Source organism: Ylistrum balloti, unplaced genomic scaffold (genome assembly GCF_031769215.1).
Source record: "Ylistrum balloti isolate Yb309-2 unplaced genomic scaffold, AGI_CSIRO_Ybal_v1 Utg370800, whole genome shotgun sequence".
In the NCBI taxonomy this organism is placed as follows: Eukaryota; Metazoa; Mollusca; class Bivalvia; order Pectinida; family Pectinidae; genus Ylistrum; species Ylistrum balloti.
In genome coordinates this window covers 1,328,076-1,351,155 of record NW_026782466.1, presented here as the reverse complement: position 1 = coordinate 1,351,155, position 23,080 = coordinate 1,328,076, and the positions used below count along the sequence as shown (strand labels likewise).

Below are 23,080 nucleotides of genomic sequence, written 5' to 3'. Positions count from 1 at the left end.
TTTTGGTACAGTGCACATCACCTAAGTGTAACAAATGAATCCACCCTATTCCGCTATCCTAGCAAAGTTACACTTCATACACAAAATTTTAAAAGGCATTAAGAAAACATTGTAATTCAGGATTTGTATGCCCTGATGCTGTATTCTGATCTCCCAGAGTTACTTCCCTTCTTTTCACTTTTTTAGTATTTCTGGTGTAACCGATCACATTTTCTGAACCGAGGCTCAATCACATGACTCCTCTTGGCCAAACATTGTTTTATGTTACAAAGTTTCTCAAGAAAATTTCTCAGTGTAGAAATAAGGATGACAAGGGATTCCAACTATCTGAGCCTACCTTGTATACTCTGTTCAGTTCAAGATAGTTTAAGGTCTGAAGTTAAAACACCGCGACATTAATATTCTGTTATATTGCATACTTTGTGAAGATACATTAATTTTTAAAAACATACTGAGATTGATTTGAACAGTTGTAACACTTCACGTATTAAGTGATATATGAAACATTGATGGCTAAATAATGTGCAGAACCAATAATAATCAATTCTATTCAATTTGAAGATTCTGATTAAAAGCACAGTTACACGAGATCATTTACAAGATGTTCATTATCATATCATCTGAAGGTGGCTTAAAATTGTCAATCTGACTGCAAAGAAGTGGGCTTTAAAGTAATTGACGATGGAACATTTTAATGAAAGCATGGACTTTGACCAAGCACGTATCATGTGGACCTATATTCTATTGCTACTTTGATGAATATGAATCTGTAATTTATTGGTAGATGGCTATTCGTAACTTAATATTCAGTACAATTATATGTGCTAAAACAGATTATGTTTATTTGTTATTTGGTATAAACAAGGAGTTTTTTTTATCATTTTCAGAGGAAAATTCAATTTTACTGTATCATATTACATATGTATTTTTCAAAAACATCTAAGTATGCTAATCATGCCAGATGAAGTGGTATATGTGTAGATTGATAATGTGGGGACAACTGTCTTGATAGCCCCTAGTTGATACTCTGATTACATTGATCCTTGGTTGATGAATCTTTTATGAATACCATCAGCCATTCTGGGCTAAATGTACACGTTTGAAGAATAAACACCAGACACAACAAAATCCACATGTTGGTAGTAAATATTATAATTTATTGCACATATTAACATTCCTTGCAAAATGGTTTTGTACATGAAGGATGTGTAATGGTATCACTGTCCTACACCAGTTAATGAGGAAAAAATTTGGGGAGGGGCAATGGGAGAAAGGAGAAGAGGGAGGGAGTCGTACATTTTTTGGCTTTACGATTTACATTCCATACAATCACACACTTTTGGTAAAAATATATTACCCCTGAATATAAAATGTACCTTGGAAATTACTTGTATAACCATCCAATCATTTATAAACTTCCACCATCTTTGTGGGAAAGCACTCGTCCAAAAAGAAGAAAGAAAAAGAGAAAAAACCCTGAAAATTCCCATCTTAACAATGAAAAAAACATTTTAATTCCTCACACATAATAACAATGCGAGACAATTGTAGAAACTTCATCAAATCTAGATCTTGTTTAGATACAAAAAAAAATTTTGATTTAAAATTACCAAAAATATTGCTTACTTGTGTGTACGACTTGCCTAAACATTGATTTACAATTAACCTGGTATTTCTCTGGTGTTTTCCCATCTAAAAAGATATGTTGGTAATATTGGGAGATTTCAAATGCAAAACTGGCTGATGACTGATATTCCAACATTCAGTATATGAAATAATTATTCTGTGTGTAAAATATATCACAGAAATCTGTTTACACTTTTGTTAGTACATGTATCATGTTTGATGCTGAGGAACTTCAAAAAATTTATACAGAAAACCACAAACTGGTAAAAAAAATAACGGTGAAGAGAACCTTTCTGCCATGAAATGCAGATGTCCTTATCATAAGACAACACGTAACTACATGGGGAAACAAGAGAAAAATACCAAAATAGCAGATAGGCACATACTTGGGAGATAGTTAAGGTATTTTGATGTTGTGAGTAGTAATCTGGGTTAAATTATTCAATGGGTGGGACAATGTCAATGCCTGTATATGATGGACATATTAAATTATCAGTAACAGCCAACCTTCTTACAGACATAGAGTAGGACTGCATCAAAAATACACCACAATAGAAAGGTGTTGGCTACATAAAGTCTTTCACTGGAACATCTTAGTGAAATTATCATAGTTATCTGCTTTTGAGTATAACTTCATCTATAAAAAAAATCATACACCTCAAAATTCAAAGAAAACATTTTGATTTGAATCTCCTTGCCTACAGCACTAGTTCAAATACATTCAAATTTACTGGAAAGAAGAGGGTGGAAAGCATGATTTACACATGTACAAATTTAAGGAGTGTTTCCATATGGGAAAAAACACTAATAATATGTATATTGATCTCACATTACTTCTCAGTAGTCTAGACACACACAGACACATGCACACCTTTTGTAAATAACTGAGCTTTGGGCTTTAAAAATGGTAAATTATGGAGATATCATTACATAAAAAATGTGGCTTTTTTGGTCCTGTGAGACTCGCTTGGTTACCATAGTGATTATCACAGCAAGGGAAATTTGTAGATTCATACTTGTCACATTTGTCATGTCTCCCTCTACAGCCAAGGAGCGACTCGCAATGCAGATTATCTTGGCCACTTCTTGGTTGTCATGGTAATGACAGACAAGTAACCATGACGACAGCATACCCGATATTTTGGGTATCACTACAGGCCAGCCACGCTTGGTTGACATTTTATCAATATATATATAATATATATACATAGGCAATGGAATGAACTTGTAAGGATCTCGACACAACTGTGGCAAGTTACAAAACAAGGATAAAAATGCTAACATGATATTATACAATGAAGTTTTGTTGATATCATCCACTGGGGAGGTAACCAAATACATGTATATTTATACAAAATACAGGCTTACAGAAACATATCCCTCAAAAGATTTCAACCTTTCAAATACATGTACTATGATGATTCATATATAAATCTGAGATACTCCTCAGAAAAAATGTTTTTTGGCAAGAACTAAAATAATATTTTTGGAAAACATGATAGATAAAAAGTATTTGGAGTAGGAAAATAAGTGTATCGATTAGAAAAGAGAAGTGAATGCTGCTCTTACATAGAGATCGTGATTCTATACAAAGGGGACATATAGAATCTGTCCAGATCCTACCCATGGGTGCTACATGGATGCTATTAAACACCCCACTTTCCAGGCAGATGAAGTGGCACTACAGGGTACCTTATTTACAGATTAAATGTGGCACAGAAAAACACCCCTCTTTCTAGGCAGTTGAAGTGGTAGAATCCCTCTTTATACTGACAAAATGTAGGATGCTTAATCATGTCACCTATCTACAAACAGATGTTGTGAGTTACAGTTATGAGGCCACACAAGCACCATCATACCTTGTGGTATGTTTTAAAACATGAATTAAGCGGTAACAACATGATTGATGGAGAATGAAATGATACTGAATAGGTACAGTATTTACATGTTTGAAGGAGATGCATACAGTCCCCCGGGTACACCACAGGCACACAACCTCTCATAAAAGCACAGGTTTCCAGGCCACCTAATGGGGCCCCATCCTTACACACTTACACTTGGGTATCACCAACCAACCTAAGGAAACTAGGGAAAAGACATGTAATGCATAGGTCATGGCAAACAAAGTTCCTTCTTGATAACACTCATTTGTAGTTTTCTTTCTTTGTACCAATCCATAATTTATATACACTACTCAATTACATGCACCATTTTCTACTTGGTGGCATTCTAACGTGACGTCTATGAGTTGTAATAGCAGGTTGTGTTTCATTAAATGGCTAGAGAAATAAATTGTATTGATGCTATGCCACTAAGCATCTGAATCAGGGGGGAAAAACTCAAAACATTACTTGATTATGCTTCAGTTAAAATAAAAACGATGTACTAAACATGTAAAAACAATACAATAAACCTATATATCACCCAACCAGAGCCACTACACACAAAATACACAACATGTATATAAATTACAACCTTTGAGCAAATTGAAGGTCAAAACACAACAGAAAAAACAACCTATCTCTGTAAAACATTACAACAAAAAAGGAACTAACTTCTATACAACCAAAACATCACAATCGGGAAATATCTGCTATAAAAATCTCTGAACACGCAAGTTGTTGGGCAGTGGATAAGCAAAAATGTGGGCAGATAATTAAAGGGAGGTAATTTTATATGCCATGGACAAATAGCTTTTTTGTCATAAATAAGGTCTTGGATGATTTTTAATATCAAGAACAATATCTATTACATTTATTTTTATTCCTGTTTGCATGTACTTAACTAGGTAATCATCCTTCTTCAGCTAAAAAAGCACTTTGATGTTGTGTCAATTCCCTTTTGCAAACAACATTGACTGAAGTTGCAGGCTATGTTAGGTAACCTCTTTCTCCCCTGATGAATATGCTATCTTCATAATACTTATATAAAATGATAAATTAAAGAACTAAGAGATTCTCTTTAAAACAAGGATAAATAAATTAAAAGCTTTATAATGACTTTGGAATGTGATTAACTTTCTACTAGACTTGCATTAAGCCTTCCATGGCATTCCATACCTAGGTAATATGGTCTCGGTAACATTGGCAGTTTCAAGCATGTATCCTTCTTTGGTCTTTAAAATCTGTACTCAGGTCTACAGCATGATGATAAGTCAGGACAAAACTTGACGTAAACAATCAAATTAGTATGGGTCAGAACTAAGTCAAACTAAGTGTAGAGATTTCAATACATCACACCATGATCAATAATAAACATACGCTCCAAACAACATATCAAATATCAGGATATATTGATAAACTTTTATAATACAAAATCAGTTTTCTAACCTCAATAAACTTTAAAGTAACTGAAACAGTGAAAACTTGACTTTCCATCTATAAATGTGTCTCTTACAATGTCATAACTCTCTGAATACATATAAATCTTCTTACTTTCTTCAATATATAAATGATGTTTTCCTGATTATGTAAATCTATGTACATAAAAATTTTGTAATCTACATATCATACAGGTAAGCAAAGAAAATTTTAAAGCTCATCAAGAGAAATATTGAAGTTTCAAGCATTCCGTATCTAAAACATCTGAAAACAAATATGAGATCTAACAATGGTAGCTCTCTGGCACTTCTTTGCTGTTCCAGAACCAAATGATGAGCCAGTTCAGGAGGATCTCTGTGGGTAGGACATGTTATCTGGAAAGTCCAGCATCCTCTATATTCAATAACTAAATTTAAATAAATGGACAGTTTCAATGGAGTTTTGATTTAGGCCCGTTTATAAAGCTACTAAGAAATGGCTTCTTGACAAATTTCTGAATTTACAGAGGCAATTAATAGAAAGACATTAGTACTGTAAAGCAATCATGTGTTATGGGTCTTATTACATGTAGATAAATCATTAACAATCAAATCTGCCTTTGACACCTCTGACCTGGCGATTGGCTAACCTTTGACCTTGGACTGGTTGACCTTGACATAGGACTGGCTAAATCCAGGTTATCACAGTAGACGATAAGGTGTGAGGACCCATGTGATACCGTCACAACACAAAACAGTGGATTATCAACAGTTTTGTGTAATTAAAAAAGTAATAATAAAACAAAAAAGTCGGAAAAAAATAACACTGAAATGGTCGACCAATCTAAGTCTTCACCCTCACAATGCTTCAAACAGTGACCTTCTAAAAGAGGAATAAGAAAGTTAACAACCATACGTTGATGCTGTTGTACAGAATTTTCATAATTCCTTCAACTGTTCACATTAAAACATGTGACCATCTGTCACATAAGATGTGTCTATTGATCACACAAAATCTGTGTCTGTTACTCACATTTTATACACAAGACTATTGATCACACTAGAAGAGTGTCTATCAATCACACAAAAAGGTGCGTCTTTTCTGTACTTGTCATCATCTGGCTTGTAAAAACAATTCAGGGACAGGACACACAAGCCACAAGCCACAAGCCAGCGGAAAACATGCCACCACTACCAGAGTGAGGCTGTTGCAGAATGCCACGTCCTACATGGTAACCATGGAAACGCAACACACTTGTTCCCAAGCACCACATCCAACTTCCTCTTCCAATGGTGGATGTGTTTGTCACAAAGAAATGGAGATGAACTGCTGATACAGTCTCCCAGTGTGCTTTGACCTTGGTCTCAGGACCTTGTGTTAACATGACGATAGGTGACATGGCGGGCAGTAGCATGAGCTACAGGCTTCCTGCCATACCCCCACACGTCTTGTCTTTCAGGGATACGCCCAATCAGCTGGGCAGCCTTACATTCATATCTACTCACTTTCACTGTCATTTAATGTTTCGGTCGGAGTTGTTTCTTCTGGCCTGGAAAAGGTAGATGACCAGAGTAAGTCTTTGATAAGTAATTTGTGAAGATTCTGATTAAAACTAGAGGTTGTTAGTCTGCTTTACAATGTTAGGTATGATTTTCTAATTGAGCTGAAGTTTTTAGTTGGCTTTGCATGGTGTTAGGTATACAGGACTTTGGTGAAGGTAAATTCATTGGTTAATCTGTATTTGTTAGTCAATGTTTCAGTGTTAGTTAATGATTTATGGAAAACTTCACTTGTCTACTTGTAAATATTAGTTTGTCACCAGGTGTTATGTACGACGATTTTGGATGATTCACCTTCTGGTGAAGTAGTGGTTCTTATTCAAATTTTCAGTGTTAGGTACAATGATATTGTTCAGAGAGATTCACTCGTTTATTGTAGTTAGTAGTCTGTGTTTCCTGATGTTAGTACAACAATATTGTGGTGATACATGATACACATGAAGTTGTTAGCTAAGACCACAGTGTTAGATGACCTTATGGAGTATCGTATTAGATGATGATGTATGTCTCAACTCCTTCAGCAGTCGATGTTCTTACTGTATGAATCAAACCTTGCTGGTTGGTTAAAGCCATGAGGTGCCTGTTTGATCAGAAAGAAGCACTGAATGGTTTAAGACACAGATATGATGGCTATGGTTTTTTCTTAAGTCTACATAACAAATGTTTGGATTAAAAAACACATTGACAAGATAAAACCATGCTCACATGACAGCCAAAATGACCTGTTGCCTTATCCTGCCAGAAGACTAAAACAATCACAAGGAGCCGTAGAAAAACCATGGAGAGTTCAAAGAATTTATTATGTATAAAACTCAAAAGAAATTTGGAGAAGAGGAAAAAGAGATGTTTAATTCAACAGAATGAACCTTTCGGTGCATTGTGAGGGTGAGCTGTTCCAGAAGTTCTGTCTTGGGTTTGTAAGTTAAAATGGTGTCAATGGTAGGGCAACTAAAACTATGCTATTTTCAATGACTTTATATGGGAAACAACAATGAGCTGGAAGGACTGGGAATTAATGTGTTTTTTGGTAGGTAGAAATGAGAATAAGCTAGAACAACTGGGAATTAATGTGTTCTTCAGTAGGTAGAAATGAGAATGAGCTGATAGGGCAGGGAATGAATGTGTTCTTTGGTAGTTAGAAATGAGAATGAGCTAAAAGGGGAGGGAATGTGTTTCTATGGTAAGTAGAAATGATGACATCATATTTTTAAGTATCTGTAAGAGAACAATTATTAACCATTCAGTCCAAAAAAAATTATGTAATGCAACATTCTAATCTGAAACCACAAGTCCTACATACAATGTACATGGTTTTTACATTCCATTTTGCTACATACAACATATTTCTGAAATCTATGGTTGACTCACTGTAGCAATCTAAAAGCTTTCTAGTAGCCTATATTCATTCAGGAGAAATGCTGGGCGATGCACAGCCAAGTAAACATAAGTTTATTACAGAAACAAAAACACAACAACCACAACAGGCAAATCACACACTTCACACCAGACTTGATCAATCACATGCCATTAGCATATGCATGAAACCTGTTTCAAGGTCAAAGGTCATTCCAATCTCCAAGACAAAATTTCTTATTTCTTTTCAATGAAATTAGAACTTTTCATTAAAATAAAATTCTTATGTAATGTGTTTTCACAACACTTGTATTGTTAATATAGCAATTCATGTAGTCATTATGTTCAAAATTTTAACCAAAAGTTAAATCTTTTAAAAATCATTCAAGACTAAATTTCTTCAGATACTGTTTCTATATCTAATCTTGACAAAAGCATCAATCATACGGGTACTTTCAGCCATAGTCAGCTGAAGGGTATAATTGGCACATATAAATTGACTAAGTAAGCATACAATGTAAAAACCTTATGGTGACAAAATACAAACAGATTACAGGATGGGTTAGCCTTTTGTTAGTAAACAACTTCCCTTGGAAGTCAGGGAACGAAAGGGGAAACCACTCTGTACTGGAATCCTTAAGGACACAAGTCAGGATCTTCAATGGAATATCTACTGATGTAATGATTTTCATCTTTCACGGACTAATTTCATTAACAATGAAAATCAATATTTTATCTAGACAGAAAAATTCACAAAATAAAAACCCATTTCTGTTGGCAAGCCATTTTCAATGTAGAACACAAGTTTTATTGAAAAGTGAATTTGGAGACTCTGACTGTGTACATCTATCTTAAGTTCATGATCAGGGATAAATTAGTATGCTAAGTTTATCACAACAAACGCTCATCTCATACAGATTAGCTGGCCATGAAGTCGAGGTGAGTATACAGCAGGGCTAACAGTTCACAACAAGCATCTCAAATGATGCAATCTTATAAGGATTAATGAGCTTAAAAACGTCAAACATGAATACCGATTGTAAATCCTGTATGTACACAACACTCTGGCCAGATCCAGCTGGCTTGCATTGTTATTATATACACACATGTATCTATCTATATACACATAATTTACAAGTTAAACTTTCATGAATATATTAAAAAAAATTGATAATGACAATGATAACAATAATAATCATACAATGAAAGGCTTCCCACGTCTCCCTATCATTACATGAACGACCCACTCAGTACAAACTGCCAGTCATTCACCTGAAGGGGTGGAAGGACAGTTTGATAATACTAGTAATTTGATCTGTATATCACATGATCCGTACAGAATTTGATCATAAGCTTTATTTGGTCTTAATGGAAATGAGGCAAGAACCTCACAATGATAAACAAGTTTGAATGAAAAAAGACGTGTGAATGAAATCACGGAGAGAAACTTCCTGTCCTCAATAGAGTGTTAAGTGTAAAATGATATCCTAGGAAAGGCCTTTGCTATAAGGTAGTGACATATACCGTTTGTTCTTCACTTGGTTCATCATATTTATCTGTCCGTCTACGGGTCAACTCTCCCGCATCTGAATACTGATTATAGTCCCTCATTTCCTCGGGTTTATAACCCCCGAGGTGTTCATAGTGTGGGTGTTGGGCTAACATGCGTGCTGCACGCTCAAGCTCCTCCTGTGTCATATCATTGGCCTCTGCTATCTCACGTTGTAATGTACGAGCATCTACATATTGATGTAGACCTTCCTCTGCCAGAACCTGAAACAGATCATTATTTCCTTCCTAAGCAAATGAGTCCTGATGTTATCATGATGCTACAATTGAAAAGCTTGGGTGTTGGATAACCTGGCACCATTACCACATTACTTAGCATTAAGAGAACTCTGACGTACAACAAATTCAACATCATAATGGCTTGCATCCACATATATGTATTATAAGTTATGATTTTTTGTGATTTTTTACCAGATATGATCGTAAATTTCACAAATTTTGGTTATCAGGCTTATGAAACATCACACGTTTCATATTTTTCTAGACACTTGGTAAAACAAAGTTGAACTCAAAATATACAATTACATATTTTTTATTTGGAATTTTAATTCAGAAAAGACCAATTTACCAGAATTCTATAAATAAATGTAATACAATTTCTGTTGAATATGTTACCTTTTCTACGAGATTTTCAGCTCTACCACGGTGCCGTGGTGAGGTGGATCTTTGCTGGGACATCACATGATCGGGAATTATGAGAGGTCCTCGCTCCTCTGTTCGAGAGTATGGTCCTAGTTGGGAGTCTTGTTGGAGTGCAGAGTCACTAGCTCGGTGCACTTGCTGCCGGGGAGAGTCCAGATTTTGTCCTTCAATAATGGAGTTGGAGCGTATAAAGATTTGCCGTGGGTGTGCTGAAGATAAACCATGCAACATGCAGGTTAGAGGTTACAGGTGTTAGTGATTGTAGGAGAGAGACTGTCTTACTTTATTTGGTAAGAGGTTACAGGTGTCACTTTGTCTGGTATGGGGTTACAGGTGTTAGTGACTGAGGGAGAGAGATTGTCATACTTTATCTGATTACAGGTGTTAATGATTGAAGGTGAGAGACTGTTTTATTTTATCTGGTAAGAGGTTACAGGTGTTACTTTATCTGGTTAGAGGTTACAGGTGTTACTTTATCTGGTTAGGGGTTACAGGTGTTACTTTATCTGGTTAGGGGTTACAGGTGTTACTTTATCTGGCAAGAGGTTACAGGTGTTAGTGATTGAAGGAGAGAGTGTTTTACTTTATCTGGTTTGAGGTTACAGGTGTTACTTTATCTGGTTAGAGGTTACAGGTGTTAGTGATTGAAGGAGAGAGACTGTCTTACTTTATCTGGTAAGAGGTTACGTGTGTTTCTTTATCTGGTTAGAGGTTACAGGTGTTAGTGATTGAAGAAGAGAGACTGTCATACTTTATCTGGTAAGAGGTTACAGGTGTTACTTTATCTGGTTAGAGGTTACAGGTATTTATGATTGAAGGAGAGGGACTGTCATACTTTATCTGGTTAGAGGTTACAGGTATTTATGATTGAAGGAGAGGGACTGTCATACTTTATCTGGTTAGAGGTTACAGGTGTTAGTGATTGAATGAGAGGGACTATCATACTTTATCTGGTTAGAGGTTACAGGTGTTACTTTATCTGGTTAGAGGTTACAGGTGTCAGTGATTGAAGGAGAGAGTGTTTTACTTTATCTGGTTAGAGGTTACAGGTGTCAGTGATTGAAGGAGAGAGTGTTTTACTTTATCTGGTTAGAGGTTACAGGTGTTACTTTATCTGGTTAGAGGTTACAGGTGTTACTTTATCTGGTTAGAGGTTACAGGTGTTGGTGATTGAAGGAGAGAGTGTTTTACTTTATCTGGTTAGAGGTTACAGGTGTTGATTGACTTTATCTGGTTAGAGGTTACAGGTGTCAGTGATTGAAGGAGAGAGTGTTTATCTGGTTACAGGGTTTGATTGAATGAGGTGTTACTTTATCTGGTTAGAGGTTACAGGTGTTGGTGATTGAAGGAGAGAGTGTTTTACTTTATCTGGTTAGAGGTTACAGGTGTTACTTTATCTGGTTAGAGGTTACAGGTGTTGGTGATTGAAGGAGAGAGTGTTTTACTTTATCTGGTTAGAGGTTACAGGTGTTACTTTATCTGGTTAGAGGTTACAGGTGTTACTTTATCTGGTTAGAGGTTACAGGTGTTAGTGATTGAAGGAGAGAGTGTTTTACTTTATCTGGTTAGAGGTTACAGGTGTTACTTTATCTGGTTAGAGGTTACAGGTGTTACTTTATCTGGTTAGAGGTTACAGGTGTTAGTGATTGAAGGAGAGAGTGTTTTACTTTATCTGGTTAGTGGTTACAGGTGTTTGTGATTGAAAAGGGGTAGATTGTCATAATTTGATTTTTCTTTTTTAAGACTGAAGACTGTTCAAACTGTTATCACTCAATGAATGTGATGTCACCCGTGCTATTGTTACCTCACTTTATGATACTGAAGAAATTACTGCTGATAATGAAATTGTTTAGAAAAGGATAGTTGAGGTATCAAATTTAATCCTGAAGAGAGACAATTCATTTCTAACAAAACTTCCATCAACCATGTTTGGTAATGATCTACCAATCTAAAAATATTCATGAAAATATCACTGGGAGTTTTTGTTTTTAATGTGATAAATATTATAACATAATACCACAGACAAATGGACAGCTTAATGAATTTATGGAAACATGCCAACTGGTGTCCATGCTAAATGTGTTGTTATAGTATACTAAATCAGTCTTATTCCATCTATAATGATACTGCTGGAGAGAGTTAAGCAGTGCTGCTGTGTATGTGAGCACTGACACGAAGGGTACCTATGGATCACATGACGATGCTGTGTCTGTACACTACATGGTGCAGCACTTGTGAGAGGTGTATATCAGACACAAAGCATTAGGTGCTATGGTTTCTATACATTTCCTGTCAATCTATCACTTCTATTATACAGCCACACTCAACACCACATCCATTGGTTGCCAGGGCTCTCATCATCCTAATTGATACTTAATCCTACTGATTTCACTGTGTACTTATTTTTAGTCATTTCTTTCAGTGACACTGATCTGTAAACAGTAAAGCATACCCGAACAATCTACTTTTTATCAGCTACCTAATCCTGCAAGTAGAGGCTTCTATCAAATACCTATTTCCCTATAAGTATACACATTGATAAGATACCTATATTTCTAAAATAAAGCTTCACTTCATGAAAGAACATCCAACACTTATTCCTACAAGTGTAACTTTCCCTTATCCAACACTTATTCCTACAAGTGTAACTTTCCCTTATCCAACACTTATTCCTACAAGTGTAACTTTCCCTTATCCAATACTTATTCCTACAAGTGTAACTTTCCCTTATCCAACACTTATTCCTACAAGTGCAACTTTCCCTTATCCAACACTTATTCCTACAAGTGTAACTTTCCTTTATCCAACACTTATTCCTACAAGTGCAAGTTTTTCTTCATCCATCACTTATTCCTACCAATACAAGCTTATCTTCATACAACACTTATTTCTAAAAAATATTTCTGTTTTACTTCAAATTTTATTCCCTCCTCCCTCCCAGACTCAAATATAATTATAACTAAGTATGATTATAATAGTTGGTAACAAACCAGCTAGAGTAAGGAACAGATGAGAGCCTTGATATCCCTGTGGGTAGGTGTGTTAGTGGATGTGACATACAAAGCATGTCTAAGTGACTACAACACAATCAAACGCACCTGTCCATCTTCTATTTACTCTTCGTTTGACACTGTTGAAGAACTCTAGACCTACATTACAAAATAAAATATGTACATGCCTACTGCACAGGGAGGTCCTCTCTCAGATGGTGGTTTGGTCCAGGGAAAACAAATTCTCAGGCTCTGTATCTATCTTATCACTATAACTAAACAAACCTGAAGAGTTTATATTTCACTTCAGTCTTGTCAAGTCTGTGAATGCAGTGAACCTCCACTTATCTAAATATCTACGTGTGAGAAACAGACTGTGTGAAAAGGATACAAATGTGTAGTTATATATAGCTGTGCACAAAAATAAACTACAGAATTACATATGGTGATCACAAAAGGTTTATATTCATTTTTTTAAAACTGGGTACCCATGTTATAGAGAATAACGGTGTGATGACAATGAAAATTATTACCAAATCACCCCTAACTAAACAAAGCAAGCTGTGGAGTGTGTGTGTATTATTACTTTACAGAAATAAAAGCTCCATAAAAAAGACCAATTTTGGGGCAATTCAATTTTCAATGTAATTTGTTTTATAATTACAGTTGGTGTAACTCAGAAGTAACAGAGAGGAGTTGGGTGTTTGATGCTGTGAGGCTAGATACTTTAGTATAAGGGGTACATATCAAGGGGGAGGGGGGCTGGGTGTGGACTATACCTGTGGCTAGGTAGGATGCACGTGAATGCCCCAGGGAAGGGGATGGAGTTTGCTTCGCCTTAGGGTATTCTGGCCTCTGCTGACCTTCAGGGGTCATTCTTGCTACAGCCATTGCCTGGAAATCAAAGAGTATCGAGGCATTATCACCCAAGGTTAACATCAAATGCAAGATCTGTGTTTTTGATTTGAAAAAAAATATTCATGTGATTAAGAAAATACTAAACCCTGACAGATTTCAGAAATAGAACAAAAAGACAAATCAGCTTTAAAACTGTAAACAATAATTCAAAGTGAGGCTTCTATTCCTTGTACTAATGATGTTAACAAGCCTTTCGTTCCTTACCTGTGACTGTGCCAGTTTCAGTGGCTCTGCTATTTTTCTCATGAGTGGATTTTCATCACTTTCTTGTTTTCCTATACAGGCTAGTCGTAGCGAGGGACCGCGTCGACTCAGTCTGCGAGGGGGAGGGGTAGGGGGAGCATTTTCTCTCTCATAATCACTGTCCTCTTGTGGAAGACTACATGGACAGAAGAAAAACTCACCGTGTTTCAAATCATATCTGTTGATCAGAGTAACAACTTGGTTGGCTTACCTTCTGATTTGGTTTGGTTTGAGTTTTTCCATCAATAACTGGATTTTTATTGTTAATTATAACTTTATCCCATAAAATTAAAACTATATCTAATTTTTTTTGTACAATGAAGAATGTACTTCAATGAAAAACTACAGAAGAAAGTCAAAGATTTCAAAAAAATCTTTTTGCACTTAATAAGATTATCATTATTCCCTGAAATACAATCCATGAATGATCCAGTGATGATACAAAGCCTCAATATATATATATAGGTTAATAAGCCAGATGTTGATGATCTGTGATGTTAATGTAATGTTAATGCAGAATGAGTGTAGCAGTGTACAAGATTATATACCAAAACCAGGGGGAATATTATGGGATCATGCTTAAACCTTACAAGACTGAGCCTGCTGTCCCATCACACACATCACCCACAAGTAATCCTGCTGGTGTTGTAGTTCTCCTGTCATTTAATAATCATTTATTGTTCGGTACCTTAATTTTTCAAGTTTCTTGTAAGTCATATTCTGAATATATTCTATACATAAAGCATTATCTGAAATGTTAACCCTTTTGCATCTGAAGCTTAAATTCCTAGTGTTGAGTATTTTAAAGTAAACCATAATTAGAGCTTTTACTGAAAGACATTTATATTCTTTTACATTTATGTGCATATTAAGTATCCTGGTCGATCGAAGACCAATGAACCTGTAGTTACCTTGTACAATGTAAAGGTAGATATCTTATTTTGATAGTTCCATTAAAACAATACTAAAACAATCTACTATGCAGTTTAAAAGTAGATTTTTCATAGAAGTATCAAGTGATGATCCATTCTAATGATATATCTTTTTTTTTTTTAACATGTGGCTCAACTCAGCATATTTAATCTAATCTAAAGTTATCATAACATGTGGATGTTGAATGCTGTTCTAATGAGTGTACTTACTCCCTGTAAACATATATGCCCTGCCTCTTTGTGGAATCAGCAGGACCAACATGGATGCTGTTGCCCTTATGTTCACTGTACTTGACATCATTTGAGCCTTCCCACTGGGTGGGGGCAGCTTCTGAATCCTCAGAGTCATGGGTGAGCGAACTTGGTCGAGGGCTTCGGTTGGGTGAACGTTCTTTATGTTGCTTAGCCTCTTTCATTAAATCAGATGCAATGGAGGCAATAGCTATAGCACTGATAAATAAAAAAGTGATGGGTTAGGCGACTCTGACCTTATACAGACCCAAGCAGTAACAGACAGACTGTCATGTTGTAATGACACACCATGTACACGGAGGGAAACCAGTATCTGTCTATTACATATTCCTTATCAATCGACAGCACACAAGCCTGTGAGCAGTGTTTATAAATTGCCTAAAATACAAGTTGTTAAGATGAATGGGGAGGGCTACATTCCAAATCCAAGCCACCAATACCACTTCCAGGTGACATCAGCATACAAGACATGCACAGCACCAACCTTTGTGAAACACACTGGATTTCACAACTTTTTTTTCTTTATTTTTTTTCTCTTTTTTTTTTTAATTCCAGAAAACCACATGCTTTGTAAGCAGGAAGAAAAAAAATGCCTTGCGATTGCTACAATGAGATTGCTGAAATATCTTTTCATTCCAAAATACTGAGGAAGCTTCCAATAACACTATACATTTTTGCATAACTTGATTCTTTCGTATTACATTTTTCATGGATGCAGTGATATTGGTACTACAGTTGTGTATATTTGACACACCCATTTTTCCCATCTGACAAAATTGTTTGCACTGACAGCAAATACTTCCTGTTAAAGTGAAAGTAATTGTGTACCATTTAGCTATGGTTGTACCCCATCCAACTAAGGCTGTAGACAAAAAGTTGACTAAAGCATAAAAGGAAATAATAGGGAAAAAATCATTAAAGAAATGATATATTCTTTTATCAATTAGATTTAAAAATCTCAATAAATACCAATGCACTTTGCATTTGCAGAGTTATGCTTGGGCGCATATATATGTATCTATCTACAGAGTTAATCATATATATATGTATACATTATATATATATATATACAAATGGTTAAAAATTGCAAATTATCATTTTGCAAGAAACTTGTTATCATATTGTATAATAAACACAACCATTACATATTCCTGATGACTTGTGTCCCATGCTGCACATACCTGGTGTGGCTCTGTCTACGTGAGTCATTGGATACGGCAGGCGACACACGAACTGGTGCTAGGGGTGATGGCGACCGGTTAACTGCGTTGCGGTACTCCACATTCAGGTGGTTACTGGACTCGGCTGGTGTGACCTTACCATTGACAGAGTTTTGTGGTGAAATAGTGGTATGAGGGCCGTGTACAGAGTTTGCTGGTGACACTTTAGGTTGTTCTTTGTGGTTAATGAGTAGTGACTGTGTCCGTCCCGCAAATGGAAGTGTGGTCTTATGAACACCAGCCAGAGCATTCATCATGCTCCCAAACAGACTGTGATTCCTCTGTAAGTTATCAATGAATACAGTATATAAACAGTTATGTTGGCGACCTCTTGTCAGTGAGTAACTTTAAAGCTATAACTGTTTTTTTTTACAGTGTCATTAGCTACAACAGTACCAGTGTTTGTAGTATCATCAGCAGTAACAGTACCAGTGTTTATAGTATCATCAGCAGTAACAGTACCAGTGTTTATAGTATCATCAGCTATAACAGTACCAGTTTTTATAGTATCATCAGCTACAACAGTACCAGTGTCATAGTATCATCAGCTATAAGAGTAACAAGACAATTAGATGAATTCCAGTCCTCTACCAAATATAAAAATTATATGCCAGGACTGCAAGTGAACCCATACTAAGGACCAAGAGGAAAATATATTTGAAATTTGAGAAAGATCCATCCAGTACTTCCCAAGAAATAGCAATAACAAAAATTATTTATGGACGGATGGACAATGGATGTAGGGCAATTTGAAAAGCCTACCATCTGAAGATATTGGACTAAAACTGAAGATCCAGTGACTTGTAGTGTAGGAGATACCGCCTGGACAAAACTTTTCCTTTTGATGATGATCACAGGTCAAAATGTATTTTTTGATACATGACAAACTTTGTTACGAAGGTGAATCCATACCCCAAGTATGAAGTTCAAATGACAATTAGTTTGAAAGATAGGGCCCAGATGAGATAGCAAAAGGACAGTTGGTGGGTGACTACAAATCTGGCCATTAATAATGAAGGTTTTTTAAAGAGACCTACCTACATGTTGAGCCTCATCCATTTATTTACCCTTTAACCATGATGAGAAAATAGCGGACAAGAAATTGATGCAGTATGTATTAGTTAGGAAATAACCTATGTTTTGTCAATGGCTGTTCCCTGCACATCCTAATATATAGTAATACATCTGATCCTACTGGTCCAATAAAATCTACAATGACAATATGAGTGAAATGAAAGTTGGTGTTTAAGAATTATCATTTTTTACATATCTCTTTCAACTAAAAAGAAATCAAATATTGTCATTAATTTCTCATTAATTCCTGTTTCCTGGAGACCGACCTTGTCCAATGCACTCCAAAGTTTCACACATGCATCCATATACAAACCCTATGCATTGGTTCCTCCACTTCCTTTTCAGGAAATTCTTCTTCTTCAAGATTTCCAGAGATAGCACGGCGCAGTTCTGGCCCCAGGTCGTGCACTGCTCGCAAGCCAGCCTTCAATGTTAATGGTTAGTGTTAGGAAAGTCACATCTACTGTCAGGAGTTAGCAGATGTACAATTATTGTATCACCTACCGTCAGGATTGAGGGTTAGTACAAGTAAAGCTGTGGGATTAATATGTCCATGGGAGTTGCCAACAGGTACACACAGTCACCAAACCCTTTATAAATATACAATTAACATTCCTATCCAACTTACATTTATTTACCTATCTTAACAATTATATCATATACAAAAGAAGAATTCAAGTAGAATTTGATGAAAGTACAAAACCAGGAGTCTGCAGGAATCTGAAAAAAATGCAGTTTTTCCAACATAAAGGTATTTATTCAAAGATATTCTAATGTTCAGAAAATTTTTTTTTTCTTTTTTTTTCAAATCCAATCAAGCTTTAAGCTTTTAGAAATAGAAAAGAATACACATGAAAGAAATTCTTATTGAAGTTTACAGATATTTTTTTGGCATTAAATCGAGTCTGAATTACCAAAATTTGCTTTTGTCAATAACATTTGAAAACTTGTACTCGAGATACACTTGCTGTGTTTTTAAGTGACTTATAAATTTCAACTTTGAATATGCTGGATGCTTGGAGATATCCTTGTGTACTGATTAAATAAAATAACATATACCAGTAATAAAGGGAGTGCTTATATATTGGGAATGTGAAATACACATTTATATATCCAAGTCCAGCATTTTCACAGCTGAAGATGAAACATTGACAGCCCAAATAAAAGTACCAGTATCGAAAGTGGAACTGGGTACACTGCCAGAGTGAGGCTGACCTCAATGTTAAAGTGAGGATGACCCCAGGAATGGCAGAGTGAGGCTGGCATCAATGTCAAAGTGAGGATGACCCCAGCACTATCAGAGTGAGGCTAACCTCAATGTCGAAATGAGGATGACCCCAGCACCGCCAGAGTGAGGCTGAACAGAGTGATTTTTTTTAACGTCATGATTAACATTTAAGTTCCAGTAATGTCTTAAGAAATCATTAACCATGGTGTATTCTTCCTTTAACGTCACTCCTGTATCTATGACAACCACAACAAATGTTCCTTTAAACCTGGACTGGAGTTCATCTCCTGTTGGTCTGACCTTCAGTACAAGTTTGAGAAATCCGATTACAAAAAGGACACTGCCAGCCTAAAGAGACACTACACTGACAGATCTGACTAAAAGACAATGTCAATGACTGATGCATCTCATCGATAAACACACATAGACCAATACTAAATGTATATAAAGCAGTACTGTAATATATCATAATTCAAATGAAAAGAAACAAAGCAATTTAAATTGACACTGAGTATAGTATACCATAGAGATTATATATATACATATATATAGATACATTTCTGAATAGAAAATCCCAAATGTTGCAAACAAAGAACAATGAAACTTAAGTGGCTACAAAAAAGAAAGAAAGAAAGAAATAACACTTGCAAACAAATGCAAGCAAATCCTTGACAGTCATTCAGGCGCAATCTGGGGACTGGTCAGTGCTGATGTAGCCTAGATACATCTGGTTTTAAGTCTGTTCTTCTCAGGGGCAGCCAAGGACTGGCGGCATCCTCTAAATTAATGCGTCATTAATCAAAAAGCATGGATATCTCTTGGGTAGATTAAGGTTTGAAAGACCTGACTTGATATAATGCATTTCTGCCAGATGTGAGCTGGCTTCTGAAGGGAGAACTTGGGTGGAGACTTGTAAACCAGAAGGATATAGGATCAGGGATTGGAAGGGAAATGCAAAGAAACATAGCTGCTTCCAAAATCTGGGCCAAAGTCTTTGGTACTGTCCACTTCAAAATGAGGAATGTACAATGGCCAGCGCCAACACAAAAGTTACCAGAAAAGTGGTATGATGGGATCTTGTTTTACTTGGTTCAAATAATACAAAGTACCCAATGGGTACATACTTACCTGTACCAAGGTCTAAAAAGCAAAAATGAAGGCGAAAATGCAGAATCCTTCAATAACATCTATCTGTTGCCATGAGTGTGAACAATCTCACTGAACCCTGCACCTAACGCCTTTACACTTCACATCATAGTTTTTGTTTTTGTTTCTATTTCAATAATAATCAACATCTTTCTCCATTTTCTAAAATATGATTTTTGACATTATATACAGATGTAGAATTTAAAGAAGGTATCACATAAAGCCTTACAAGGTTAGTTATTGACTATAATATTATATATAAACAGAATTACGATAAAAAATACAAAGGTAAAAACTTTGAAAATTAGTACAGGTAACCTGTACACCTGGACTCACCTGGAGAGCATTAGTATGTTCTTGTCCTTTCTGTATCTTCTGCATCTGTTCTTTCCTTTTCTTGAACCGACGGAAATAATCTTGGATAAGAAATGTTGCATAGAATTTTCCTACAGTGACATCATCATCACCTGGAAAAAATACATATGAAATACAGTAAGACACCGTTATAATGATTTCACGGTGACCATAAACATCATTTTGGTATAATGGTCATTCACAACGAAGCTTTCCTGAACATTGGTTAAAACCGACAAAAAATTCCAAAAAATCAATAAGAATGTTCCATCCATAAGTGTAATTTAATTTTTTTTTAAACTAAATTTAAGTGAAAATATTTTGTTGTTTTCTTCTCTTTTTATGATTTCTGATTCTATGATAAACTGTAATGTACTATTTCATTACAAACTGCTTGCAAACTTCTGTATAAATACTTACGGCCGGCCGGTGGTACTACTTGGTCAAGTAACTTCGGTGTTGTACGTTTCCAGATCTTTTTGATAACGGCTCGTAACTCTTCATTGCATTGGTCTATATTACCCTCAGTTTGAATTTTTAGCGACGTCCGAACCAACGCAAACAATGTCGCATTGAACATAACCGTGCCGTCGCTATTTAACGGCATGTTCATGCTAACTAATCTCTGTAAAACAAAATGATACGCAACTTTTACTAAAACGATAGTTCGGTAAAAATATTTCGTAAATGTACGTGTGAACACACGTAATAACATTTCTACAGGGTTTATCTCTGAGTAAAAATGTTTTCAAGTTATACATTATTCAATGAAGAAAAGTAATTTAAAACCAGTAAATACTTTTTGTATTGATACAACTAATACAGTAATGCTTACCTTACAAGCTACTCGATGTGGACACAGTTTACCAAAACCAAGAGGTGGCGATATTTTCCTCAAAAGCGTAACGACATCTAAATGTTTTATCCTTCCTCTACAAAACAAAATGAGATGTACAGAACATAATCTCTAGTTCCCTTACTAGAGTAGATTGATTTCTTTTCCATACAACTATGTGATGATCAACTCCATTCTGTGTTATAAAGACTTATTAACCATTAAGAATATAATATGAAAACCTGCTAAATTGCACTAGTAATCTGGACTAAAAAATTGATTTACATAATTCGAAAGCATTACAGGGAATACTTACTTTGCTTCTGGATCATATTCTGACCACAGTCTTACAAATTCATCAAGATGGTGGGGCCCTAATATAGACCAATCTCGTGTTAAATAGTCAAAATTGTCCATGATGACAGCAACGAATAAATTGATGATCTGGAAATAAAGATAAATCGTATGTAAAAATAGAGAAAAGGTGTAACAATGATTATCACCACATGTGATCACTTAATATCACCTAAACTTGAGGCGCCGATTTTTCTATTTATTCAAATGATTTCTATATTATTTCATATATTCATATAATTCAGGCATTAAGTATGGTAAACCTTCAGTCAGTTTAAATATCACAATATTACATAACTCCATAAACTCTACAGAAACTACCAAATTAGTTCTTCAGTAATAAAACTGTTTCCTTTATAATTTGGTGGAATGGAATTCAGTAGAAAACTTACCAAGAAGGAACACAAGATATAAAATGAGATGAAGTAGAAGTATGCAAAGTTGTTGCCACAGGTGGCATTGGGAGCAGGTGCTGGTGTGCCATCGGGGTCACATCGGGCTGTTGGTTTGTCTATACAGGATAACATGATATTCTGCCACGCTTCACCAGTAGCAGACCTGGAAACCAAAGTTATACCAGAATTGAGTCAAATGATATAAATCAATGTTAAAATATTTCCCACTTTTGGTTCTTCGCGCTACTTAAACATGTGAGAGAACAAGTTACCTGAGATCAATAAGGAATCAGTTTTATTGTACGGTGTCTGTTTTAATTGTAGTAAGTAATTCAGCATCAAACCAGTAAACACATGAGCTTTATCTACCACATTCATGTTATCCCTCTTTCCAGCATCAGTGAAAATTAATATTTATCAACGACTCAACAAAATCATAAAATTCTGATAAATTTCCTGAATATTCCATCCTTCATACTCCAGGGGTTAAAATCACTTTTGCTCTCTGCAGAGATCGTCGCTGATCATAAACTCCAAAATTTTAAGAATGTGAAAAGTCTGTGTAATAGGTAATCAGGTATAATAATGTTTCTTCTCCATCTCCTTGTAAAAAGATCACTTACATACCTCTGTGCGCTGTTCATATTAAGAAATCTTAACATCGACGGCTTTAACTTACCTAAATAACACTAATACTCCTTGTGGAAACGTCTGGAAATTGTTGTTTCGGTGGATTTGCGTATCAGAATTTTTAGCAATCTTACCAAACATCTGTAAAAGAATTGATAAGAATTTACAAATAAAAGCCACATAAGTATCATATGGTCAGCATGTAAATAAAAGTGTATATTTTACTTATATATAAATCACCATACACACAAAACACAAAATATTCAATCAATTACCACTAGACCAATAAATTATCCATTTTGATTTACTGACACTTATACTCCTATGAAAACCAAACAATCATTGACTTTGACATGAAAGAAGGTCTGGGTTCCATGTAAATTAAAAAAGACATTTTCAGCAATATTTTAAGTTTGATCCATTTTGTCGTGCTGTGACAATCAAAGTTGTTATTCATGATG

General features: G+C 35.5%; 1 protein-coding gene across 1 annotated transcript in view; it reads right to left on the bottom strand.

Annotated features, from left to right (window-relative positions):
• Nucleotides 1–1,136: 1,136 nt before the first annotated feature.
• The window catches only part of LOC132558635 (muscle calcium channel subunit alpha-1-like), a 103,302-nt gene continuing 81,358 nt past the window's right edge, over nt 1,137–23,080 (bottom strand). The window contains exons 31-40 of the mRNA XM_060223234.1: nt 22,669–22,760; nt 21,987–22,152; nt 21,557–21,684; nt 21,241–21,337; nt 20,826–21,030; nt 20,388–20,518; nt 20,034–20,045; nt 17,991–18,101; nt 16,565–16,884; nt 1,137–6,474 (exon numbers count right to left, since the gene is read on the bottom strand). Coding sequence (XP_060079217.1) covers nt 6,423–6,474; nt 16,565–16,884; nt 17,991–18,101; nt 20,034–20,045; nt 20,388–20,518; nt 20,826–21,030; nt 21,241–21,337; nt 21,557–21,684; nt 21,987–22,152; nt 22,669–22,760 — 1,314 coding nt within the window. The 3' untranslated portion in view covers nt 1,137–6,422. The remainder of the gene's footprint in view (nt 6,475–16,564; nt 16,885–17,990; nt 18,102–20,033; nt 20,046–20,387; nt 20,519–20,825; nt 21,031–21,240; nt 21,338–21,556; nt 21,685–21,986; nt 22,153–22,668; nt 22,761–23,080) is intronic.